The 23,831-nt window shown below is 49.4% G+C and overlaps 1 protein-coding gene across 1 annotated transcript in view; it reads left to right on the top strand.

The window, feature by feature from the left end:
* The first annotated feature begins 253 nt into the window (after positions 1-253).
* Positions 254-23,831, top strand: part of LOC128830163 (sodium- and chloride-dependent GABA transporter 1-like) — a 33,875-nt gene continuing 10,297 nt past the window's right edge. The window contains exons 1-9 of the mRNA XM_054015969.1: positions 254-491; positions 5,455-5,586; positions 7,102-7,202; positions 12,180-12,289; positions 12,748-12,880; positions 14,369-14,503; positions 19,612-19,715; positions 20,360-20,484; positions 21,851-21,963. Of these exons, the coding sequence (XP_053871944.1) occupies positions 254-491; positions 5,455-5,586; positions 7,102-7,202; positions 12,180-12,289; positions 12,748-12,880; positions 14,369-14,503; positions 19,612-19,715; positions 20,360-20,484; positions 21,851-21,963 (1,191 nt within the window). The remainder of the gene's footprint in view (positions 492-5,454; positions 5,587-7,101; positions 7,203-12,179; positions 12,290-12,747; positions 12,881-14,368; positions 14,504-19,611; positions 19,716-20,359; positions 20,485-21,850; positions 21,964-23,831) is intronic.

Raw genomic sequence — 23,831 nt, 5'->3', positions numbered from 1 at the left:
AGTGCAGAGAAGTTTGCATGACTTACTGAAGGCTGCACAACGAGTCCATCTATGAGCGTTCAGGAGGACGTGGCTCATAGTCCTATGTCCCTATCCCACTGTTTTGGGCAAAAAGCAACTTCTCCCTCTACTTTCTCCTCAGAGGTACCAGCAGGAGCTTTGTCCAACCCACCAGTCCCATTTAATCTGAGATCAGCTGGGACTGAGAGTGTCATTCCCGTCCCTCCAACCCATGCAGTAACTGTGAGCAGCGATGGGGAAGATTGACAACACGTCTGTGGAGCTGAATTCGCCCTCCGAGGTGAAGCAGGCAGCCATTGAGGAATTTGAGCCAATCGCCCAAGGAGATGGAAGCACCAAGAAGATAAAGGAGCTCCCAGACAGAGGTTCTTGGAAGGGCAAATTTGACTTCTTGCTGTCCTGTGTGGGCTATGCCATTGGGCTGGGCAATGTCTGGCGGTTTCCATATCTCTGTGGCAAGAATGGAGGAGGTGAGCATAGAATGCTAAACACATGTTTTCCTTTATATCAGCCTCCACCCAAGGGTGTAGTTAGTGCTTTGAAATTTGTCTGCACACTGACTGATTCTTTTTCCTCCCGTCCTGCCCTCAGTGTACCCTGATTCACCACATCAGATATACTGAGGCAGCATAAGCCAATTGCCAGTGAGATCAGGAAGAAATCATAGTAATGCTTTGCATTTCCATTTCCATACAGCAGTGCCTTTCACCCACGGATGGATCGTAGGGGCATGAATGAGTTAAGCCTCACAACACAGCTGTGAGAGAAGTTAGTATTACTCTCCCCATTTTACAGGTGAAGAAACTGAGGTACAGAGAGGTTAAGTAACTTAACAATGGTCACTGAGGAATTCTGTGGCACAGCTGGAAATAGAGCCCTTCTCTTCATGTATCCAGTGTCTTGCTAAATGCTATCACTTCTTACTCTTCAATTCCACTAAAATCCCACTTTTCCTCACTGCCCCCTTGGCCTCACCTTGGTCATCTCTTAAAGTGTGTGAGAGTGATGGTCTGATGGAAGCAGGGCACTGGACTAGGAATCAAGGGAACTGGATTCAATTCCCCGCTCAGCCACAGACTCCTGTGACTTTGGCAAGTCACTTAATCTACCCTGTGCCTCCATTCTGTCTCTATAAACTGGGCTATTTGTACTAGCCTGGCTCACAGGGATAAAATCCATCAGTGATTGAGGCACTAAGATACTCCAGTGATGGTGGTCATAGAAGTACCCAAATGGCCTCGATTTTCTGTAGTCCTCTCCTCCCTCCTCACCATTTTGTCAAAGCTCTGCTGCTAACATCACCTTCCTCTCTCACTGCTTCATCCATGGCACTCACTTTCTCCACTTGTCTCACTGGCTTTCCATCCCTTACCATGTCCAGGTCAAACTCCTCCTCATCATCTCCAACGCTACCAATAATCTCAGCTCCAGCTGTCACTAGGTTCACATTTCCTCCTACTTCCTTCCCCACCCTCTTCACTTCCCCCACTCCATCTTCTTTTCCCAGTCTTGATTTCCCCACTCCAGTCATGCTGCCCCCTGTGCTTGAAAAGCCTTCCCTTCCTAGGCCACCAGTCTTCTTTTCCCTCTCCTTTAAATTCCTCCTAAAAACTCACTTCCTCTCTGACCTGCTTGTCCTTCTCATGAGCTCTCTCTCCCACCGCTTCCTTACTGTACTGTTGTCCCAGGTCTGATATTGCCTTTGTGTTTCATCTAGTTTGCATGTTGGGTAAAGAGACCTGTCCAACTCATCACAGATGTCCTGACTCCCTGTCCCTTACACTAACCACTAGACAATACTCTGCCCATGAAATTCCACCACAGCACATTATCAAATCATAGAAATGTAGGGCTGGAAGGGACCTCAAGAGGTCATCTAGTGCAGGCGTTCTCAACCTTTTTCTTTCTGAGGCTCCTCCTAACATGCTATCAAAATTCCATGGCCCAGCTGTGCCACAACTGTTCTTCTGCATATAAAAGCCCTTCTGTTCCTGTTTTCTTATGTCAATTCCTAGGGAATAACGGTTTTATGGGGAAGTACTGAGAGACGGGAGAGGTGGCTTTTATTGCTGGTTCTGCCACATGGTAGGTGCATGATCTCAGACAAGTCAGGGCACCTCAGCATGGCTGTTTCTTCATAACTAAATTGGAGATAATAATAGATACCTCAGGGGTGTCATGAGGCTAAAATAATTCCTCTCTGCAAAACATGCTGAGCCCCGAGGAGGGAAGTGCCAAGTGCTATTGTTAGTGTTACAAATCCAGCACTATATGATCTCTAACACAGCAGGGGCAGGGACGCAGAGCAATCCAGCAGGTTGTTCTGAAAATGCTGGATGAGCCTAGCAAATTTGCCAGTTGCCATAAGAACTGTTGCTCTCAGAAAATGTAAAGTTGTGCGCTGTGCCTACGTACTTTCAAGGCCCCATGCTGCTGGTCCATGCAGGCTGTTCCATTGCTGTCTACATCAGTCACTCCTCTGGTCCTCTTCCAGTCTGGCTGCCAACAAGCAACTGTTTCTGCAGCCTGCCACAGTGAGCAGCAGTGGAGGCTGCTGACGTCTGAAAATAAGCAGGCAAAGGGACACACAAAGCACTGTCAGAGCCAATTGAAAGCAGAGAGGAAGGGTCAGTCAGCATCTGACTCAGAACCGGGTAGGCAACGCCTCCCCCGCCGAGGCTGAGGCACCTCCACTGCTGAGCAGACCGTGGGTGGAACTCCAATTATATATCCGCACGTGCAATGTTGAAAGCAAAGTTGTGTGGGCTGCTTTCATTACACACAGGCAAATTGAACGGAATGACAATATTGTCGCTTCACTTACTGCTGTCATATCGGATCAACCCCCAGTTGATTTAATCTGTATTGTAATCAGGGATACAGTGAGGGTGAGATTCACCCCTGGTGGACAGACCCTTAGCACTCAATGTAGCTCAGTAGGTCCTAACAATTGTCTGATGAGAAATTTAGACTGTGCATACCTGATAGTGAATGTTTCTTTAACTGCTTATGACTGGCACTTGACCTTGATTGAGGCTACAAGCAAAAACATATTGGTGCTTTTATATCCTGGTAATTAATCAGTGGGCAGTGGTGGCCATTTTATTTACTAATTAGTAGTAGTATTTGTTTGTATCACATTAGTGCCTAGAAGCTCCAACCAAGATTGGGGCTGCATTGTGCCAGGTGCGGTACAAACCCAGTCCCTGTTCCAAAGAGCTAAATCTAAATAGAGAAGGCAAACAAGGCAAGGGGAGTAAGGAAAGATTATTTTCATCCCCAAGAGACTGACTTGCCCCAGATCACACTGGAACGGAACCCAGATCTCCTGAGTTCCACCCCTGTTTTTGTGCTCAAAATTCAGTGTGTTCATTTTTAGTTCTACCAACATTTCTCCAAATCATTTCAGCCCAGGGTGTAATTTTCCTCCCAGAATGTTATAATAGGGTGGCCAATGACGCATCCCCAGAATACAGGACATCGCCTTGTTTGTCTCCACCCCTTCCTGTGTGACCCTGCCCCAGACTGCGTGACCTCACACACTACAGGGGTGGAGCAGCACACTGCACAATGGTGTCCTCTGTGCGTGATACTGGTTTTATATCAGTACCGGACAGGGGAAAAACCATACAAATCTGGATGGTCCGGCCGAAAACCAGACAAATGGCCTGCCTGTGTCATAAGCACCTGATTATAGAGGCCTTCCTCAGCTGGTGGCCCCACCAGAGTGGCTATGGAATTAGAGACAGGCCAGAGCTGTGGGGTCAGATCAAGCCTTAGGTCTGAATTTGAATTTCCCCGCAATACAAGGGGTGTTTGTATCTGCTGATCTAGGTCAGCCCATCACAGAGAGAGGAATGTAAGCAGGGACCACTTGTGGTTACCTGTGTGTATAGCACCTTCCCCGACAGGGCCCCGATCATGGTTTGTGATGTCTAAGATCTGCCACAATATGAATAAATACTAATAGCCTTGGAGATTGGATCAGACCTTTCCCAAAGTTCTTGGAAGGCTTGACTCTGATTTCTGGCTTGCAGGCATTCATTGCTAGCTAGAATGCTGTAGAGGGTGCTGATTGGCACATTTCTATAACAGCGTTGGAGAGTTTTTTTTAAGTCAAGATGTTGTTGAATATAAGCCGGCACTTTTTGCCAGCTGGGAGTTCAAGCTCACAGCCATCAAGCTGCTTGCCCGCAGCATACTGACCGTGTCCCCCTGCCACCTGCTTCCAACTTATGTTCCTGAATCACTGCCCTAGATCCATGTAAAGGAGCTTGAAGCCAAATTCCCCCTGTGGGGCTCAGCTGTCTATCCAGCTCCCATTGGGCCTCAGCTGTTTTACCCACTGACTCAGCAGTCCTGACTGATGTGATGTGTCTCTGCAGAGCCATCCCTAGTGGTTTGATGGAGCCCAATACTGTCAGAGATGGACCCAGCCACAGTGATCCATGATTTCAGGTTGTCCAGGTTTGATTATTGCAAACCCCTATACCTGAGACTGAAGATGCAAATTCTGGGGGAGAAAGACCCAGCTAATCCAGAACGCAGCAGCCCTCTGCTGAGTGACCCTGGGAGGTGGGAGTGTATCACTGCAGTGCTCCAGTCATGTCACTCCCTCCTCGTTAAACAGAGTGTCCGTTCAAAGTCATGGTGCAAATCTTCAGAGCTCAGGGGGTTGGGTCTGAGGTAGCTGAGCAACCACCACTCTCTCCACAATCAGGACCCTCTGTGACAGCATCCATCTTAAGGACAATGGAGCTCTCTACAACCTGTGTTAGACCTGCGAAAGCTGGAGTCTGAGCTTTCCCAACAGCCATCCTATGGCTGCAGAACTGCCTTCCTCAAGAAATCCGACTGACCTCAAATCTCGCTGCCGGCGGGTCCAGCTGCAAGACCCAGCTGGTTTGCCCTAGCTTTTCTGCAACAATAACACAATAGCTAACAAATGAACTAATGGGTAATGCCAAAGCCTCCTGTCTGCTGTTGGGCTGGTGGGGAGAGAGAGAACAAATTGCCCATGAACTACCAGTTCCTGTTTCTGTTTTCTTGCCTTGGTCTCAGATAACACATTTGATCAGTGTGGTATAAATATCTAGACCGATAAGTCAGATCAGCACATGGGTGATGGGGCAGAGGGTGATGGGGATGTGAGAAGGAAGAAGTGATAGAGAAAGATACAGTCCAAATAGTAATTGAACAGCCACCATGGAACAACCCTTGTTCACTATCGAACAGGGGAATCAAAGCTGGGGGTGGCATTGAGAACTGGAGCTGGAACAGAGCATTGGGACTGCAACGTGAGCCTGGGGATTTGTGCAGTAATTGTGAGATGAGCTTTATATTTCTTGGGGAGAAGAGGTGGCCAGGGCCCCAAAAGTCTTGTGGTGATGAGACCTTGCAGAACCTGCTGCTAACAGCTGTTTGTTCTTTCAGGAGCCTTCCTGATTCCCTATTTTCTGACCCTGGTGTTTGCTGGGATTCCTCTCTTCCTGCTGGAGACAGCTCTCGGCCAGTATACCTCTGTTGGTGGATTGGGGGTCTGGAAATTAGCGCCCATGTTCAAAGGTACTGTACTGTAAGTCCATGATGCTGATGCCATATATCTAGCTTTACAGCTGAAACCATTTACTGGAATGCGAAGCAACACCTCAGGGACTGGGACATAAGCCCTTGGGGAATGGGTGGTGAGTCCCTGGAGACTGTTATATCTGATCAATGGTGTTTGCAGGATCCCGTTCGCCATGGTGTCTAGCAGGGCCGGCTCTGGCTTTTTTGCTGCCCCAGGCAAAAAAGCCTCCCGCCGCCCCCCGCCCCTCCCCCCAGCGCGGCAGGGGAGGGCACCGAGCCCGGCCGCAGGTCGCTCTCCCCGACCGGCCAGAGTGCCGGGGGGAGGGCGGTGAGCCCGCCGCGGCTCCACTCTCCCCGGCGGCCAGAGTGCCGGGAGGAGGGCGGAGTGGCGGCCAGAGCACCGGGTGGAGGGCGGCGAGCCCACCGCAGCTCCACTCTCCCCGGCGGCCAGAGCGCCAGGAGGAGGGCGGAGAGCCCGCCGCGGCTCCGCTCTCCCCCGTGGCCAGAGCGCCGGGAGGAGGGCGGAGTGGCGGCCAGAGCACCGGGTGGAGGGCGGCGAGCCCACCGCAGCTCCGCTCTCCCCGGCAGCCAGAGCGCCAGGAGGAGGGCGGAGAGCCCGCCGCGGCTCCACTCTCCCCGGCGGCCAGAGTGCCGGGGGGAGGCCGGAGAGCCCAGCCGGGGCTCCGCTCTCCCCAGCGGCCAGAGCGCCCAGCCGGGGCTCCGCTCTCCCCGGCGGCCGGAGCTGGAGCACTGCGCCGCCCCCCTCCAGGTGCTGCCCCAAGCACAAGCTTGGTGGGCTGGTGTCTGGAGCCGGCCCTGGTGTCTAGGCATCAGTAACACTCCAGCTCTCTGTTTGAATGACCTTTGATAGTGACAAAACACTCAGGTAGACAACACTGCCTTGATGGAGGCAAATGACTGAACGGAGCCACCTGGCACATCAGGATTGTACTTAAAATGAGATGCAGGAAGTTGGTGGGGAGGCCTGTGCTACTCTGTACCAGAACCCTGTTTACTGTACACTAGAAGGTTGGCTCTCCCCCAGTTGGGTGTAAACCTGTTGTTGTTGTGTTCAGTAACAACATACGAGAGGCTAGTGATGAATTAAAATAAGTGTTTTTATTAAGAGTGACTAATTTAACTACAGGAGCAGGCAGAGACACAGCTGGTTCCCCCTCTTTGGTTTTCATAGAGCTCCACACATACAACTCTGCTAGCAGGGTACTGAAAGACACCACCATTCAATCTTTGAAACATGGGAGAGAGGCATAACATCCGAACAAGCCTTCATTGGCTGATCAGTGAACTTGAGGCACCATGCATTGTCACTTACTGATCTCTGTGAGATGATTCACATTTCCTAGGTGTACAAACCTTCACCTCTCCTCTGTGCAGTCACTTCTCGACTTGCCGTCCCCACTTCAGCACAGGAGGTTCGTATCCATCTGCTCAATACAACTCCATAGACTTTGGATGGCTTGTGTTGAGCATGCTCTGTTTCTTCTCTCCTAGGAGTGGGCCTGGCCGCTGTGGTTCTCTCGTTCTGGCTGAATGTCTATTACATTGTCATCATTGCCTGGGCACTGTACTATCTCTTCAACTCTTTCACTGCGGTGAGTTTCAGACATTTCTATAAACCCTTAATTGGCTCTGTGTAATTTTGGCAGTTCCTGTTTCTCTCATGAAATGTGGAGTTTAACATATTCTTTGCTGTTTGTGCCATGAAATATACAACATACAGTTTACAGATTGTGCAAAGGGGCTCGCTTAATGTTGCTGCTGGATGTGTTGCTGAGACAGCCTATGACATCAACTGTTCTGCATTACTGTGTGCTGTGTTCTTTTAGGGGCTATGTTCCCATTAGAAATCTTAGAAATCTGTCCCTCTGCCCCACAGCCTTTCACATTCTCCTTTCTGTCTATCATAGTCAGAGAGCACCAGTCACGGTAATAGCAATGTGGTTGTAAAATGGCTTCTTCATGAGATTGTCTCATTACCATGGGCTTGTTTGTGAACTTAATTAGACCCCATTTACGCTGCTCCCACTCCATTGATTCCAATGGAAAAGCACTTAAGCATGTGCTTACATCTATCCCCTAAACAGGACAGCATTTAAGCAAATAACTTCTAGCATAGGCTTAAGTTCCATTGACTGCAACGGGATGCGTTCCTGAATCGGGGCCTTGTGCCAGTGTATACGAGATCAGAATGAAGCCTCGAGTCTGAAGTACATTTCTTCACAACTGAACCATTCTTATCAATCTAAAGGCAGAGAAGAGCTCCCTTAGCAATCCATAGACATAAAGATATCTAATTCCATGGGTCCTGTAGGATTCCATTTCATTTAGACCCACCTGCTAAAATGCTGTGCATGTACCATCGTTCAGTCCAGCTTCAGTTTTTATTTGATTATGTTTTCCAGCATCTGTGAAGCCATTTGTCAAAATGTTCTTGTGTGTAGTCTCCAGTGCTTTCCGAACACCTGCAGTATTTGTTGTTCTCTCTTAACCCCACACTAGCAATTTCTACAAGTGTCAGTTGTTGTGGTCCAGGTAGATCCCCTACATATTCCTGAATAAGACTTTACAACATAGGAGGGCAAACTACGGCCTGCGGGCCAGATCCGGCCCATCAAGGCTTTCGATGTGGCCCGTGGGATTGCCAGCCCAGTGGCGCAGCGGGGCTAAGGCAGGCTCCCTGCCTGCCCTGGCCCCACGCCGCTCCTGGAAGTGGCTGGAACCACGTCCCTGCAGCCCCTGGGGAAGAGGAGGAGCAGAGGGCTCTGAGCGCTGCCCTCGCCTGCAGGCTCCGCCTCTCGCAGCTCCCATTGACTGGGAACGGGGAACCGCGGCCAATGGGAGCTTCGGGGGTGGTACCCTCAGGCAAGGGCAGCGTGTGCCTGCCCCACCCCCAGGAGCCACTGCTGGACATGCTGGCCACTTCCGGGAGTGGCGCAGGGCCAGGGCAGGCAGGGAGCCTGTCTTAGTCCTATCACACGCTGCTGTCACCCCGGTGGCGTTGGGCTGGAGCTTGCACTCCAAACCCTTCCTGCATGCCAACCCCCTGCCATGAGGCCCCTAGCTCCCTGCCACACCCCTCCCGTACCCCAACCCCTTGCCCTTAGCCCCATCCTGCACACCGCACCCCCTCCCACATCCTGCACTCTCTCCTGCACCCCAACCCCCTACCCCAGCCCTACTTTCATGGCCCTGCATACAATTTCCCCACTCAGATGTGGCCCTCAGGCCAAAATGTTTGCCCACTCCTGCTTTACAACCACAAAAGAAGAGTCTGCACCCAGAGGATGCGTCCCAGCTTTCATCCTGATCCCACTACACCTTGGAACTGGACTTTGGGAGTTCAGTCAGTGCTGCCTACGCACCCAATAAAGCTGATCATTATGTACCTCAATGTAGAAGATCGGTGATTTGATTCAAGGAGCTCATAGTTATCAGAGCTACACCATCAGTTTCTTTAAATTAAGTGGAGATGGGTCTGAATCAAAATCTCAGACTGGAGCATCCCTAAAATTTGGGTCAAGGGGGTGTTAAATCAGATCCCGGTCTGAATTTTGCAGCTTGGGCCCACCTCTAGAGTAAGATAAAGTGGGACAAAAATAAACAAATACCATGCAATCCCCCACCCCTGCCACACCAGAAACTCCTTAATCATAGTCCTACCCGGAGCTATTCCTCCCTGGGATCGCGCCACTGAAGTGAATAGACCAGGGATGAATATGGTCAGTTGCCTCAGGCTCCCAGGGCTCTGGCTGTGGGGCTATAAAATTGCACTGTAGATGTTTGGACTCAGGCTGGAACTTGGGCCCTGAGACCCTCCTGCCTTCTGGGGTCTCAGAGCCCAGGTTCCAGCCCAAGCCCAAATATCTACACTGCTATTTTTAGCCACACATGAACCTGACTCAACTGAGCGTCAGGGACCTGACTCAATTGACCCAGGCTCTGAGACTCAGTGCTGTGGGTTTTTCATTGCAGTGTAGACATGCCCTAACACACCAAGTCAGTAAAGTACATGCTAAATCAGCCATTATTTGTAATAGGACCTAAGTGGGTGTTTAAGTGCTTTGCTGAATAGGGAGGGACATGACCACACACAGAAGTGCTTTGCTGAATTGGGGCCTTAATCCTGACTTTTCAAGTGCAATACAGATTGGTTTTTTAGTCCTATAAATCTAGGTACAAAAAAATATTTCAAACTCAAACCATATGTTTATTTTTTGTTCAATAAATCAAACCATTAGTTGCAGGTGAGGCTAACAAATTACATTACTATAAATATGCTATCCCTCAACCTATGAACTTTTGAGATCTAATAATGAAAAGCAACATGAGAGTGCCTGGTTTAATTAATAGCTATTAATTAGTGACAAGCAATTTTAAATACTTAATATTTAATCAATTAATGTCATTTTATTAAGGTTTTAGTATTGCCCTAATCATAGCCTGATATTATTTCAAGGAGTACTTTGGCTAATACTCTGGAAAGTGACTAGCAAGTCTGGCTGCTGAGCTCCTGGCCTCTGACATTCAGACCCCTTTCAAGTGTCTCAAGATGGGTTCCCAAACTTCTGGGCACCAAACATCACTAACTAATCACCATTTCCATTGACTAATTCTACCAAGAAGATAAAGTGTGTGTGTGTGTGTGTGTGTGTGTGTGTGTGTGTGTGTGTGTGTGTGTGTGTGTGTGTGTGTGCACATATTTCATTTTAATATATATGTATTTATCCAATCTCCAAAAAAGATACTTCTTTTTAAATTGCAGTGAACTTGCTGTTCCTTATCCGGGAGTCATGTAGAGCAAAATGTGAATAAATCACTTTTCAATAGAGCAAAACCTCCTTCTGAAAGTAAGATAATTTCACAAGAAGTTTTGTGCCAGTATTCAGACGCATCACAAACATTCCAGACCATATACCTGCCCATATGCTGCACTAGGAACTATGTGCAAAATTACTTTGAGATCCCGTAGGCCTGTCTCAACCATTTGGATCAAAGAATCAGTCCCTGTGACTGAATGCTGGATGCTTTATATGGGCTCAGAATTCTGCTTTTCCTTATATAGGGCCTGATCTAAAGCCTATGAAGTCCTTGGAAAGACTACTGTTGACTACAATGGCCTTGGGATCAGGCCCATTGTACATTTAGTGGCATAGGCTGATATATTTTGGGTAGATAATTTCAATAGAAAACTAGATAAATCATTCCAGAAAAGCCTTCAGATGAAGTTAATAAAATTGGACAAAGTATGGATGTCTCTCTGAAGCCATTGATGTAATATTGTTTTAATAGTATTAAGTTTATAAATAAGCTTTAATCTTTCACGTAAACTTTGATCTTTTGTGGTGATCGGGCATAAATATTTTACCTGGTCCTTAACTTATATTGGCACAGGCTCATATGCCCAACAGCCCTCCTTCCATCATATCTTTGAGATGCCTACAGAGCCCTCTCCATCACATCTTCACATTCTCTGCAGTCCATCCAGCACATCCTTGCCTTCCCAAGCACGACCTCACATTCTTCACAGTTTCCCAGGTATGCCCTGGCATTCCCTCTACACTCCCCACTGGTGCACCCTCATGTTCCCAATGCACAGACATCCGTTCATCCTTGCATTCCCCACAGTCCCACTCAGGTGCTTCTGGCTATTCACCCCCAGGACATCCTTGTCTTCCCTACAGTACATCACAGAGCCTATTCACATTCCTCACAGTTCCTCAGGTATATCCTAGTGTTCTTCCCAGGTTCCCCAGCATGCCCTCATGTTACACATGAGCTCTGGCACGGTCCTCCTTTCCCTACAGTTGTCTGCCCAGTACATCCTCATATTCCCAATGTCCTTGCAATCCCCAACCTCCACAGCATGACCTTGGGATCTCCATTCCTCATGTTCCCCACAGTTCCCCTATCACATCCTTGAGCTCTCCCACCCACTATGTCTACATGTTCCCCACAATCCCCCCAGCATGTCCTGATGCTCCCTGCAGTCCTCATGTTCTATAGGTCCCTTCTACCACTCAATGCATTTTCACATTCCTACAGTGACCCACATTCCCCACACCAATATGGCTTCACAGTCCCACCCCCTACTTCGTACATCCTTGCACTTCTGCAATACCCCTTTGCCATGCCCTCCTGACTTCAGCTACCTATCCCTGTGTTTCCATGTTCCCCCCACACACCTCAGATATCTTCATGTTCCAACAGTCCTGCCCACCCTGCCTCACATTCTAGTTTTTCCACCCACCCAGCCTTCTGTTTACACAGCCCCCCAGAACATTCTTACATTCCTGCCTGGCCCCCTACCCTCCTCATGTTTCCACACACCCTGAACACTTCCTACCCTCAAGGAAGTCCTCACATTCCCTCACCACAACCCACAGAATATCCTGTTGTTAGAATGTGATTTTTTAATTCAAATGGAGACAGGAGCAGCTTAACAAACAAGTATATTCTAAATCATAACAGGGCAATGAAGCAGGGATAAGTGATTGACAGAAGAGAGCATTTCGAGAACAGAACTGAGCCATGCTTCCCTAATTGTATCCTCCCCTTCCTCTTCCCATTAGGATCTGCCATGGCAAAGCTGTGGCAATGCCTGGAACACAGAGAGATGCTTTTCCAACTACTCCCTCAATGATACCACCAACCTGACCAGCGCTGTGACCGAGTTCTGGGAGTACGTCTCCAGCCTAAGTCAGGATTCACCACTGCAGGGACCATCTCATCAATTCATGGGGGCTTCTTGTTCATCCATTTGAGAGTAGCTTTGAAAGACTCTGTTGGAGGCATGAAATTGTTCCTCAGACCGTGCTGAATGGGTGCTCTCTGTCTCCTGAGGGGGCATTCCTGCTAAATGTCCAGTTCGTGTGCAGTTAAACCTTCAGACAGAGCAAGGAGGGTCAAAACACCTCCCATCATCCATCCTTCTTCCTTCAGGCCCTCACACTAGATATCATATTATTTTTGACCTTCATGCTTTTTGCCAATGTTTGGGCTCACACCCACCTTTTGTGCCCTCTGCCTGCATCTGGGCTCACCCCCATCCTTCATTCCTTCTGCCTGTGTCTGGAATCTCAAATCATTCAGTTGCTGTAGATTATACTTTTTTTCTAATTCTGTGTCTTTTGTCTGCAGGAGGAACATGCACCAGATCTCTGGTGGCCTGGGGGAGCCAGGTAACATCCGCTGGCCCCTAGCAGGAACTCTTGCTTTAGCATGGGTTCTGGTCTATTTCTGCATCTGGAAAGGAGTAGAGTGGACTGGAAAGGTACTTTGTAATAATCAAATGATACAGTATTGCCTTTCATTACTGTACTCATCTCTCATGGTGAAATGTCCTCCAGATTCAATTTTGAGTGCCGGTAATTAGGGTTTACTGTGTTTCAAGGAAGAATTGGAGTGTGTGCCATTAAATTCTTTACCTTTCACAGTGGTAAAAATTGTTACGGTATTCTAAGCATAGAGAATACTTCTTAACCGTAGCATCTCCGGACTGAGTATTGAACTTTCAGACTTTTAGAAAGATTTAAGCCAAGCTTTTAAAAAAATGACTTTCAAAGCCCAATTTGAAACACCATAAAGGGGTCTTTGCCCCTCCCTGAGCACCCGCTCTCTGAGGTCATTTTAGGGGATCAGAAATTGAGCATCCAGAATCACTGGTCTCTTTTCACCTCATACTTTGAGTTTTGAGGCTGACCCTCGAAATAGAAACATATTGCTATTTCCTAGTGTATAACATTACAGACCAGTACCATAAAAAAGAAACACCTGACAAATTGCTTAGTTTGGTAAAATGGTGCTACTGGGATATATTATGTAGGATGTAACTTGGAGTAATGGGATGACATTAAGAAAAGAGTAATCTAGACTGAATGTCAGAAAAAAAATCTTCACAGTAAACTTTCTTAGGTTATGAATTAGTCTCCCAAGAAAAGTGGGGGAAGCACCTTCAGGCAAACTCATATTACTTGAATCATTTAAATAAAGAAAGACTAGGCAAATCACTAGAAAATAAGGGCTAGATTACTTAAGTTGGTTACATCTCTGACTTCTTTGGCCCAAATTCATCACTTGTGCAATTCCACTGCTTTCGGTGTAGTTACACCAGGCTCTAATTTCTGTGATCAGTAAAGCCTCTTGTTGTTAGTAGAAGAAACCCCCAATATTCAGAAATATTACTTGAAGAGAAACATAACACAGAATCTGCAAGAAAAGTGTCAACCAGTTTCTTACAAAAGAGCCATTAGCCCTCAATTTAAACTTCATGGAGGCCATGTCCTTCCCTAATTATCAGTCTTGGCAGAAAGAACTAACACACTTAGGGCATGTCTGCACTTACCATGGATCGACACTGCGGTGATCGATCCACGGGGGGGTTGAGTTAGTGGGTCTAGTGAAGACCCGCTAAATCGACCATAGGTCGCTCTCCCATAGACTCCGGTACTCCACCAGAACAAGAAGCATAAGGAAAGTCTACTGGAGAGTTTCTTCTGTCAACCCAGCGCGGTGTAGACACCGCAATAAGTCGGTCTATGCTATGTCGACTCCAGCTATGTTATTCACATTGTTGGAGTTGCACAACTTAGGTTAACTTATTCCTGTAGTGTAGACCTGCCCTTAGAGCCCAGTTCGCTTCTCACTTACACCAGTGCAAATCAGGAGTAAACCCACTGAAGCTAGGAGAATCAAATCACTGCTGTAGCTCTGACTGTGAGTGCCTCACTACACAACTAACATCTCCCTTTGTCTCTCTCAGGTTGTGTATTTCTCAGCCACCTATCCTTACTTCATGTTAATTATTCTTTTCTTTCGTGGAGTCACTCTACCAGGAGCCAAGGAGGGAATTCTCTTTTACATCACACCAGACTTCAGTAAACTTTCTAAGTCTGAGGTGGGTCCTGCAATGTTTAAAGCTTCTACACTGCTGTATTCAAGTTCCTTGGCACTTTGAACATTTCAAGTTTCTCTCATAACCAAAAAACCTCCCAAGAATCCCAGTAGCCACAGTCTTCACCGTCAGAGACAAAACTGGGCCAGATTCACAACTGGTGTAGATCAGTGGCACTCCATGGAAATCCTGTAGTATTATCAATGGAGCGATGCTGATTTACACCAACTGCAGACGTGCCCCTCTGACATACAGATGCTCCATTACACTGATTATTCTAGGGGTAACTATTTGGGTTGGACAGTGCAGTCTTATGTAGAGGAGGCAATGGAACCCTATATTGCCCATTCCTGCAATGCTAGATGTAGGTACAAGTTCAGCATTAGTAGGGTTACCATACGTCTGGATTTTCCCGGACATGTCCGGCTTTTGGGGGCTCAAATCCCCGTCCGGGGGGAAATCCCCAAAAGCCGGGCATGTCCGGGAAAATCAGGAGGACTCTTTGGCCGGGGCCGCGGGGCCGGGGGCATGGTGCCGAGCCCGGCCGGGCGCGCGGTGCCGGGCCGGGGTCGCAGTGCCGGTCCGGGGTGGGCGCGGGGCCAGGCGGGGAGCCGGGGGGTCCGGGGGGTCCGCGGGGCCGCGAGGGCCGGGGGGTCCGCGGGGTCTGCGGGGCTGCGAGCCGGGGCGTCCGCTGGGCCGGGAGCCGGGGGGTCCGCTGGGCCGCGGGGTCCGCTGGGCCGCGAGGTCCGCAAGCCGGGGGGTCCGCGGGGTCCGCTGGGCCGGCAGGTCCGCTGGGCCGCGAGCCGGGGGGGTCCGCTGGGCCGCGGGGTCCGCTGGGCCGGGAGGTCCGCGAGCCGGGGGGTCCGCGGGGTCCGCTGGGCCGGCGGGGTCCGCTGGGCCGGGAGGTCCGCGAGCCGGGGGGTCCGCGAGCCGGGGGGTCCGCGGGGTCCGCTGGGCCGGCGGGTCCGCTGGGCCGCGAGCCGGGGGGGTCCGCTGGGCCGCGGGGCCAGGAGCTGGGGGGGTCCGCTGGGCCGCGGGGTCCGCTGGGCCGGGAGGTCCGCGGGGCCGCGAGCCGGAGGGGCCGCGGGGCCACGAGCCGGAGGGGCCGTGGGGTCCGCTGGGCCGGGGGGGCCATGGGGTCCGCTGGGCCGGGGGGGCCGCTGGGCCGCGGGGCCAGGAGCCGGGGGGTCCGCTGGGCCGCGGGGCCAGGAGCCGGAGGGGTCCGCGGGGCCGCGAGCCGGAGGGGCCGGGGGGGCCGCTGGGCTGCGAGCCGGGGGGGGCCGCGGGGCCGCGAGCCGGGGGGGCCGCGGGGCCGCGAGCCGGGGGGGCCGTGGGGCCGGCAGTGCTGGGCGGGCCAGGGGTGGTGGGCCGGGGCCGGCACCCCAGGGCCCGAGCCGACCCAGGCTGGAGCCGCCGGAGGGCCAGCCTGGGCCGCGCCTCCTCCCCCCACACCGCCCCTTACCTGCTACAGGCTTCCCGCGACTCAAATGTTCGCGGGAAGCAGGGGAGGGGGCGGAGACTTTGGGAGGGGGCGGAGTTGGGGCGGGGGCGTGGGCGGGGCTGGGGGCGGGGCCGGGGTCCCTGGGGGTGTCCTCCATTTGGAGGCACAAAATATGGTAACCCTAAGCATTAGACATAGCTGTTATTTTAGGTGGAAGTGTTTAAATGGCAAGTGATAGCCATATACTGTTTGCTTTGCTCAATGGGAAGCCCAGTGCAGTAGAGATGCTTGAGAAGGCAAGTTTCTCTCTGTTATAGAGTAACAATTCCTTAGCGGTCTGTGAGGTCGCTGGTCATGCACAAGTGATGACAACTGAATAGTCCTGATTGTCTAGAGCTCCCAGTGATCCCTCTTTGTAGGAACCACTGCACTGTAACAGTATTGCCAACCCATGAGTAAGGCTTCCCACAAAAAATTACAAGATTGGTTTAAACATCATGCCATATATATAACAAAAACACCTTCTGTGGTCTTTTTATTAGCCCACTGGGTTTTGGGCCTTTAAGTTACACAGGGGGCACATTTTCCAGCTTTTCTCTGCAACTATGCAGGCTAGAAACTACTGAGATTCTCATGTAATCAGCTGACTCCGGGGGCTGGGGCTTTAAGAAAACACACCAGCTATGGTGAGACTTGTGATAAAAGACGAGTGTTGGCACTCCTGCTCTAAGTACAGATCTTTCGCAGACCCCTTCCCTTCCCCTTGCATTGTGAGGTGGAGAAAATGGTTCAGAATAATTAATACACAATCTCAGCCCCACCCCCAGTCTCTGACCATTTCTGGAACCAAAACCTGAACCAAAGTATTGTAAAGATTCTGGGATGTTCATTTAGAGCCAGGTTGCAGCTGGCTCTTGGTGTGTCTGTAAGTTGGGGAAGGCACAAGGAGATCTCCCCTTCTTGTGGCTGATGAAAAGCGCTGTATAAGAGCTAGGTATTATTATTGTGCATCTCCCAAGCACAGGGACTGCTCTCTTCTAGAACCCTCTGGGACATTAGCAACCCCAAAAAGAGCAAAGGCTGTACCCCCCACCTAGCCTGTATTGCTGGCTTGCTTTAGAGAAATGTGCTTGTTTCATCCTCCCATATGGTGGAGCAGCATGTGCATACCCCCTCAGTACAAGAGGAATTATGCTTCTGTAACACCAACAGACCCCGGTTGTTGGTGGGCAGGATTGAACCTGGGGCCTTAGTGCATGAGCCTCTACTGCATGAGCTAAATGCCAACTGGCTGTTAGCTAAGGCTGTAGAGCAACCTCATTAATCTCTCTCTCTCTAAGGGTACATCTACACTACAGGGGGGAGTCGATTTAAGATACGCAAATTCAGCTACGTGAATAGCGTAGCTGAATTCGACGTATCACAGCCGACTTACCCCGTTGTGAGGACGGCAGCAAAATCGACTTCTGCGGCTTTTTGTCGGCGGCGCTTACTACCACCTCCGCTGGTGGAGTTAGAGCGCCGATTCGGGGATCGATTGTCGCGTCCCAACGGAGGTCGATCCCCGAGAGGTCGATTTCTACCCGCCGATTCAGGCGGGTAGTATAGACCAGACCTAAGTGTTCTCAGTGCCAGGAGGTGGGTGGGTTACACTTCTATGAAGTAACATGTCTCCACTTGGGACCCCCACCCCCATACAACACAGGCTAGTGTCTTAAAGCGCAATCTGGCCCTTAACAATTTTCTTCCATTACTGTTCATCTCCACCTGTCTCTGTGCTTCTGAGTTCAGGCTGACTCTGGAAGCGCTGAAATATGGGGAGAAAGCTGTTCTCCTGGCATTTCTGGAAGCTGGAAGTATTGGAAATCAAGTGTAGAAGCCTGTTCTCGTGAGATTTCCAGTCCTGCCTTGTTGGCCCCAGAAGCTCTGGTTAGTTTGGATAAGCAGCCAACGTTTTAGGTGTTTATGTGAAAGGAACCCAAATTTGAAATCATTTGAGGTTCCCTCGTCAGTAGTGCCAGACAAGAGCAGAGCCTGAGTTGCAGAGTTTAGATCAGAGTTTAGTGCTGAGAGCGAGACGGGAGGTGGGGGAACATGCTAATTAGGGCCCATTGCCAGCACTGATTTTTATTCCTGTTAGTTGCTGTACAAGCCACCTGGGAGTCTCACTGCAGCAGGCTTTTCTGCCCCAGCTAAACAATGTAGGGGTCAATACTGCACAGCCTGAAGGGAATCGTAGGCCTGTTGATAAGGACATTGACATTTGTTTCTGGAGTATGTCAGTGTAGTCCAGAGGTGGGCAAACTACGGCCCGTGGGCCACATCCGGCCCGTGGGACCGTCCTGCCCGGCCCTTGAGCTCCCGGCCGGGGAGGCTAGTCCCCGGCCCCTCCCCCGCAGCCTCAGCTTGCCGTGCTGCCAGCGCTCTGGGCTGTGAGCTCCTGCCAGACAGCGGGGCTGTGAGACTGCATGGCTGGCTCTGGCCGGGGGAGTGGCAGCTGCAGGTGTAATGTATTAAACTGCTCTCAGTAAGAATGCGCTACTGGTAGCAGTTACTGATACATAACATTGTAAGAAACTGCTATTGTATAAAACTGCTACCTGATGTAGCAAATGCCTACAGGTAGCAGTTTCTTGCACTGTAGTGTGTGTGAAATTGCTACATGTAGAAATGTGCTATCTGTAGCAGTTATTGATAATAATATAATAATAATAATAATGGAGATATCCCATCTCCTAGAACTGGAAGGGACCTTGAAAGGTCATCAAGTCCAGCCCCCTGCCTTCACTAGCAGGACCAAGTACTGATTTTGCCCCAGATTCCCAAGTGGCCCCCTCAAGGATTGAACTCACAACCCTGGGTTTAGCAGGCCAATGCTCAAACCACTGAGCTATCCCTCCCCCGGGGCTAGAATATGGCTAGATTGTAAGAAACTGCTGTTGTAAAAAAACTTTAATTTAATACACTACACCAGTCCTGGTGCTCTGAGCGACACGGTAAGGGGGCTGGGAGTGGGGGGGTTGGATAAGGGACTGGGATTCCCGGGGGGCAGTCAGGGGACAGGGAGCAGGGGGCGGTTGGATAGGGCGGAGATTCTGGGGGAGGGGTCAGGGGATGGGGAACAGAGGGGTTGGATAGGCATGGGAATCTCGGGGGGCCTGTCAGGGAGTGGGGATGTGGATAGGGGCTGGGGCAATCAGGGGATAGGGAGCAGGGGGGCTGGATAGGGGGTGGGGTCCCGGGGGGGTGGTTGGGGTGGGTCCTGGAAGGGGGCGAACAGGGGACAAGGAGCGGGGGGAGGGTTGGTTGGGTCGGAGGTTCTGAGGGGGACAGTCAGGGGGCAGGAAGTGGGAGGGGGCAGATAGGGGGTGGGAGCCAGCCTGTTTGGGGAGGCACAGCCTTCCCTACCTGGCCCTCCATACAGTTTTGAAACCCCAATTCATCCTTCAGGCCAAAAGGTTTGCCCACCCCGGTGTAGTCTCTTACCTATAACTTCATCAAAATCAACATTTTCACTGTCCCACCTGCCACACTTCCCCTGCTACATGCTTTAGACACGATAAGTTATTGTTCAAAGAAAATCTAGAGAGCTAGATGGACAGATTGGATTATGCAGAATGTTCCGACAGTGCTAAGGAATACTGAGTCATGGCTTGTTCTTCCTTTGCAGGTCTGGATGGATGCAGCCACACAGATCTTTTTCTCCTATGGACTGGGGTTGGGATCTCTGATTGCCCTGGGAAGCTATAACTCCTTCCATAACAATGTATACAAGTCAGTATTCTTCAAATACCTCTACAATCAGAAAGACACACAGAGGCAAACTGTGAACCCCTGTGTGACGTTGGTAAGCGTTTAGTCACAGGGGTATTCCCATTGCAGTCACCGAGACTACTCCTGTGAGTAACTACTCACCAGTGTAAGGGGTTCACAATCTGGCCCATAGTACCTGATGCTGTACGGTCTGCAATTCACCAGCATGCAACCCAGGCCTCACCACTGAGCCTCATATCTGAATATCTTCTGGCCACAGGACATCACCAAGTTACCCACCCCACCTCTGACCTTCACCTCTCACAGTCACCTGTCCACAGCATGGTAACATGCCTCCTCATGTAACCCACACACCTTCTGGGTGTGGTGTTCTGTCCCATCTAGTGGCACTGAGGCCACTTAGAGAGAGAGATAAAATGAGCTGCTCTACAGCCTTAGTTAAGAGCCAGTTGGCTTTTAGCTCATGCGGTAGAGGCTCCAGAGGTCCCAGATTCGGTTCCGCCCGCTGACGACTGGCATCTGTCAGTGTTACACTCAGGCCTTATTTTCACCCTCACCTCATCCCCTAACTCCGATCCTGTTCTGATTCGCTGACTGGACCAGAAATGCAGAAGGTTTTCTCACATCTCTGTTTGCTTTTCTAGAGACTCAATCATTGTCTGCTGTATAAATTCCACCACCAGCATATTTGCAGGATTTGTCATTTTCTCCATTGTTGGCTTCATGGGTCACATCACCAAGAAGTCAATCGCTGAGCTGGCATCTTCAGGTAAGCTGACATTGCATGTGTAGTGTTCAGACTAGCAGTGTGATCCAGTGGGTGGGGCACTGGCATGGGGGTCAGGAAAGCTGCGTTTTATTTCCAGTTCTGCTACTGACCTATTATGTCACCTTGGACAAGTCACTTCACCTCTCTAGCCTCTGTTTCTCCCCCTATCCTAACAACACTGCGAACTCATACCCTTTGTAATGCCATTGAAGCTCAATGGAGTTACGGGGAGTAAATGAGAGGAGAATAAGGCCAGTTTTGGAGGAGAATTTTTATATATCGTGTACAACTAATTTTATTAAACTTACGAGACCAGAGCCACCACTGCCTTCAATGCAGCAATGCCAGTTTTCACGTCTGAAGATCAGGCCCATGAAGTGAGTGAAAATGACCCCAAAAAAGAAAACAGGTTCCAAATGTTCAGAATGTGGTCCTAGTGAATAGCATTTTGTCAATCAGCATGGTGTTCTCACTGAGCCTTCCTGACTGGGGCACAAGTGTGTAATTCAATTTCCTGAGATCGTACAGAGTTGTAGGACTGGATGACTCAGGAGATTGGGAATGAGCCATTTGGCAAATTCTTTGCCAAGCTGAACAGATGTGAGGAATGGCCTGGGTCCCAGAGGAATTTGGAAGCCTATTCCTGATAGACTCAGGTGCTCTTTCCTCTCAGGTTCCCAACACAGGAAATTCTGAGGTTTGTTGTACTACACCTGGATTGTCTATTGCTCAGGATTGCTGCACTTAAGGAGGCTCTTTATGGGCGTAGCCCTTTGTTAGAGCTTTCCCACGGAGTAGCTAAGCTCTGATCCGATCAGTATTCTCACAAGAGCGGGCTGAAACTCAATGTTTCCTTTTAGTGGGAAATTCTGACATTTTTGTTCTGAATTCCATTTTCAACCTTATCAAAGAGGGTCTTTTTTTTTTTCAATTTACCCCCCCTCACCCCCAACTAAATTTTATTGCTATCGACATGTTTCCCCAGAAAGTTTCAATTTTGACTAAATGGCAGTTTGGGACCGAAAAAATCCTGTTGGAAATTGTTTGACAAACCCTAATTCTTAGTAACAAAGTATATGCATTTCCAGGAAAACGTTTGATCTCCCAGTCTGTTCCTGCATCATTGATTATGGTAACAAAATGGCATTGTTTAAATGGGGGAAAAGATGAATGGATTCTCATGTCCCTCACCCCTCCTTTGTGCAGCACAGGCAAAGGGGGCAGATTTTCGTGGAGCCCATACTAAATATTGGCAAGTTTTTGCTGTTGCCATCTCCTGGTTTAATAGTCGTACTGAGCTCTGACATGCCTCATTGTTAAAGCGCGTTAGAAATATAAACTATTCAATACGTTTTCATTCTGGTAGGTCCAGGACTGGCTTTCCTCGCCTACCCACAGGTCGTCACGCAGCTGCCCATGTCCTCTCTCTGGTCGATTCTCTTCTTCTCCATGTTAATGATGTTAGGCCTTGACAGCCAGGTGAGACAACACACTGGGGAAAGTGGGGTAAGAAGCAAAGTTGTGGTTAGATGAGAACCGCCACGGATGACAGTTGTCTGTCCTCCTCTGTCAGTCTTGTACAGTGTTCCATCTAATTTTTTCCATCCATGTGCAGAATGAATTTTGTTATGTGCACCATATTGAGGTAATGTGCGGATTTGTGCCACCAATAGAAACCAAAAACCTAGATATAATATATATTTTTAAAAAGTTACCATAGGGATGATTACTCCAGCCAGGACAGGTTAGGCATTTTAGAACTCACTATTCAAAGAATTAAATGTAAGTGTAAGAGAGAAATAAAAATTATGAAATGCATAGACCAGTCAAAACATTAAAATAACACACTTTGAAAGAAGTATCAAGAAGTAACAACAACAATACAAGTATGCAGTAGCTCTTGGCCCTATTGTACAGGGTATAGTACAGACACAGGCAAGTTAGCTTACTTTATCAAAGGAAATATCAGCTATTCCTGAGTGACACATCCAAATCACCAGACAATGACTGATTCCTTGAAAGGCTTACAGAAGCAGTGGGTTTGGAAGGGGAAGATGATAGTGCCCTTCCCAGTTAATTCCAGGAGGGCATTCTGTGCGTATGGGGCAGTGCAGGAGAAAGCCCACACCTTATAGGAAACCTTGTGCCGTGGCCTGGTCTAGTCCCACTCTCTGGAGGGACACCAGCCTGTTGTGATGGGATCTGATTGCTGAATCCTACATGCTTCCTAGTCCCTGGGTCCAGGTAGTGACATAATAGCCATAGAGCAGATGCTTCCTGCAGAGATGGAAGGGGTTTTTCTGTTGTTGTAGGTAATCCACCTCCCCGAGCAGCAGTAGCTAGGTTAATGAAAGAATTCTTCTGTCAACCTTGTTGCGTCTACATCGGAGGTTAGGTCGACTTAGCTATGGTGCTCAGAGGTGTGGATTTTTTACACCCCTGAGCACTGTAGCTATGTTGATCAAAATTTTAAGTGTAGACCAAGACTTAGACAAGTTCCTTGTAGAGCCCACCTGGTGGTGGGAGCTCTGGTTTCTAGTTAACCCCTTCAGGGCAATGTGTAGGTAAAACAAGGAAACACAGGCTTAGTAAAGGGATTTCTTAAACATAAACACACACCCCTTACTCTTAAAAAGCACAAGAGAGTTTTGTTTGTGAGTTCTGGGTTTGGTTCAAGGCCTTCGGGGAGGTAGAGTCCTTCCTTCCTCCACTCACTCCAGCTTGCCTTCTGTATCTGGTGATGAAATGGCTTCCTTGGTTTAGAAAGCAACTACCTTGTCAAAAAGATTGGATTAGATGGGGGAGGGGTAGGATTCCAGCTCCTCCTCTCCACAGACAGATTTCTGTGAAGAGAGTCCATTCAAAGCCAAAGGCCCTGCTGACAGAAACCCTATTGTTTGAGCAGGGGAAATTTGCTCAGTGTTGATGGCCCTTGATTGCTCTGTCACATCTTCCTTCCTCCCTCCCTCCCCTCACTCCTACATAACCTCTCCACTTCAAAATGCTGCAAAATGGATGATCTGATCTATAATAACAAACTGGTTGCAATTACAGATAGTGTTCATAAAACCATATGAAATTCATGAATGGAAGTGGACATATTCCCCAACTGTCACACCTAATGTCCAATCAAATCTAATCAACCTAGCTGGAGTTTCACATGCTGAATGCTCCCACCGAACAGCTCAGACCAGGACTTATTGCAGATATTATTTGGCAAACAATCTCAAATAAATAGTAAATGTTCCCAAAGTAGCTAAGTTCACTGACAGAACTATTCTCTATGGATCATTCACTCGGCTCTCGTAAATAGTTCGATACATGACAATAAATCTCCTAAACACTGT

Source organism: Malaclemys terrapin, chromosome 1, assembly GCF_027887155.1.
Source record: "Malaclemys terrapin pileata isolate rMalTer1 chromosome 1, rMalTer1.hap1, whole genome shotgun sequence".
NCBI classification, from domain to species: domain Eukaryota; kingdom Metazoa; phylum Chordata; order Testudines; family Emydidae; genus Malaclemys; species Malaclemys terrapin.
The sequence above is the reverse complement of the archived record's forward strand: the minus strand, read 5'-3'. Positions and strand labels throughout refer to the sequence as shown.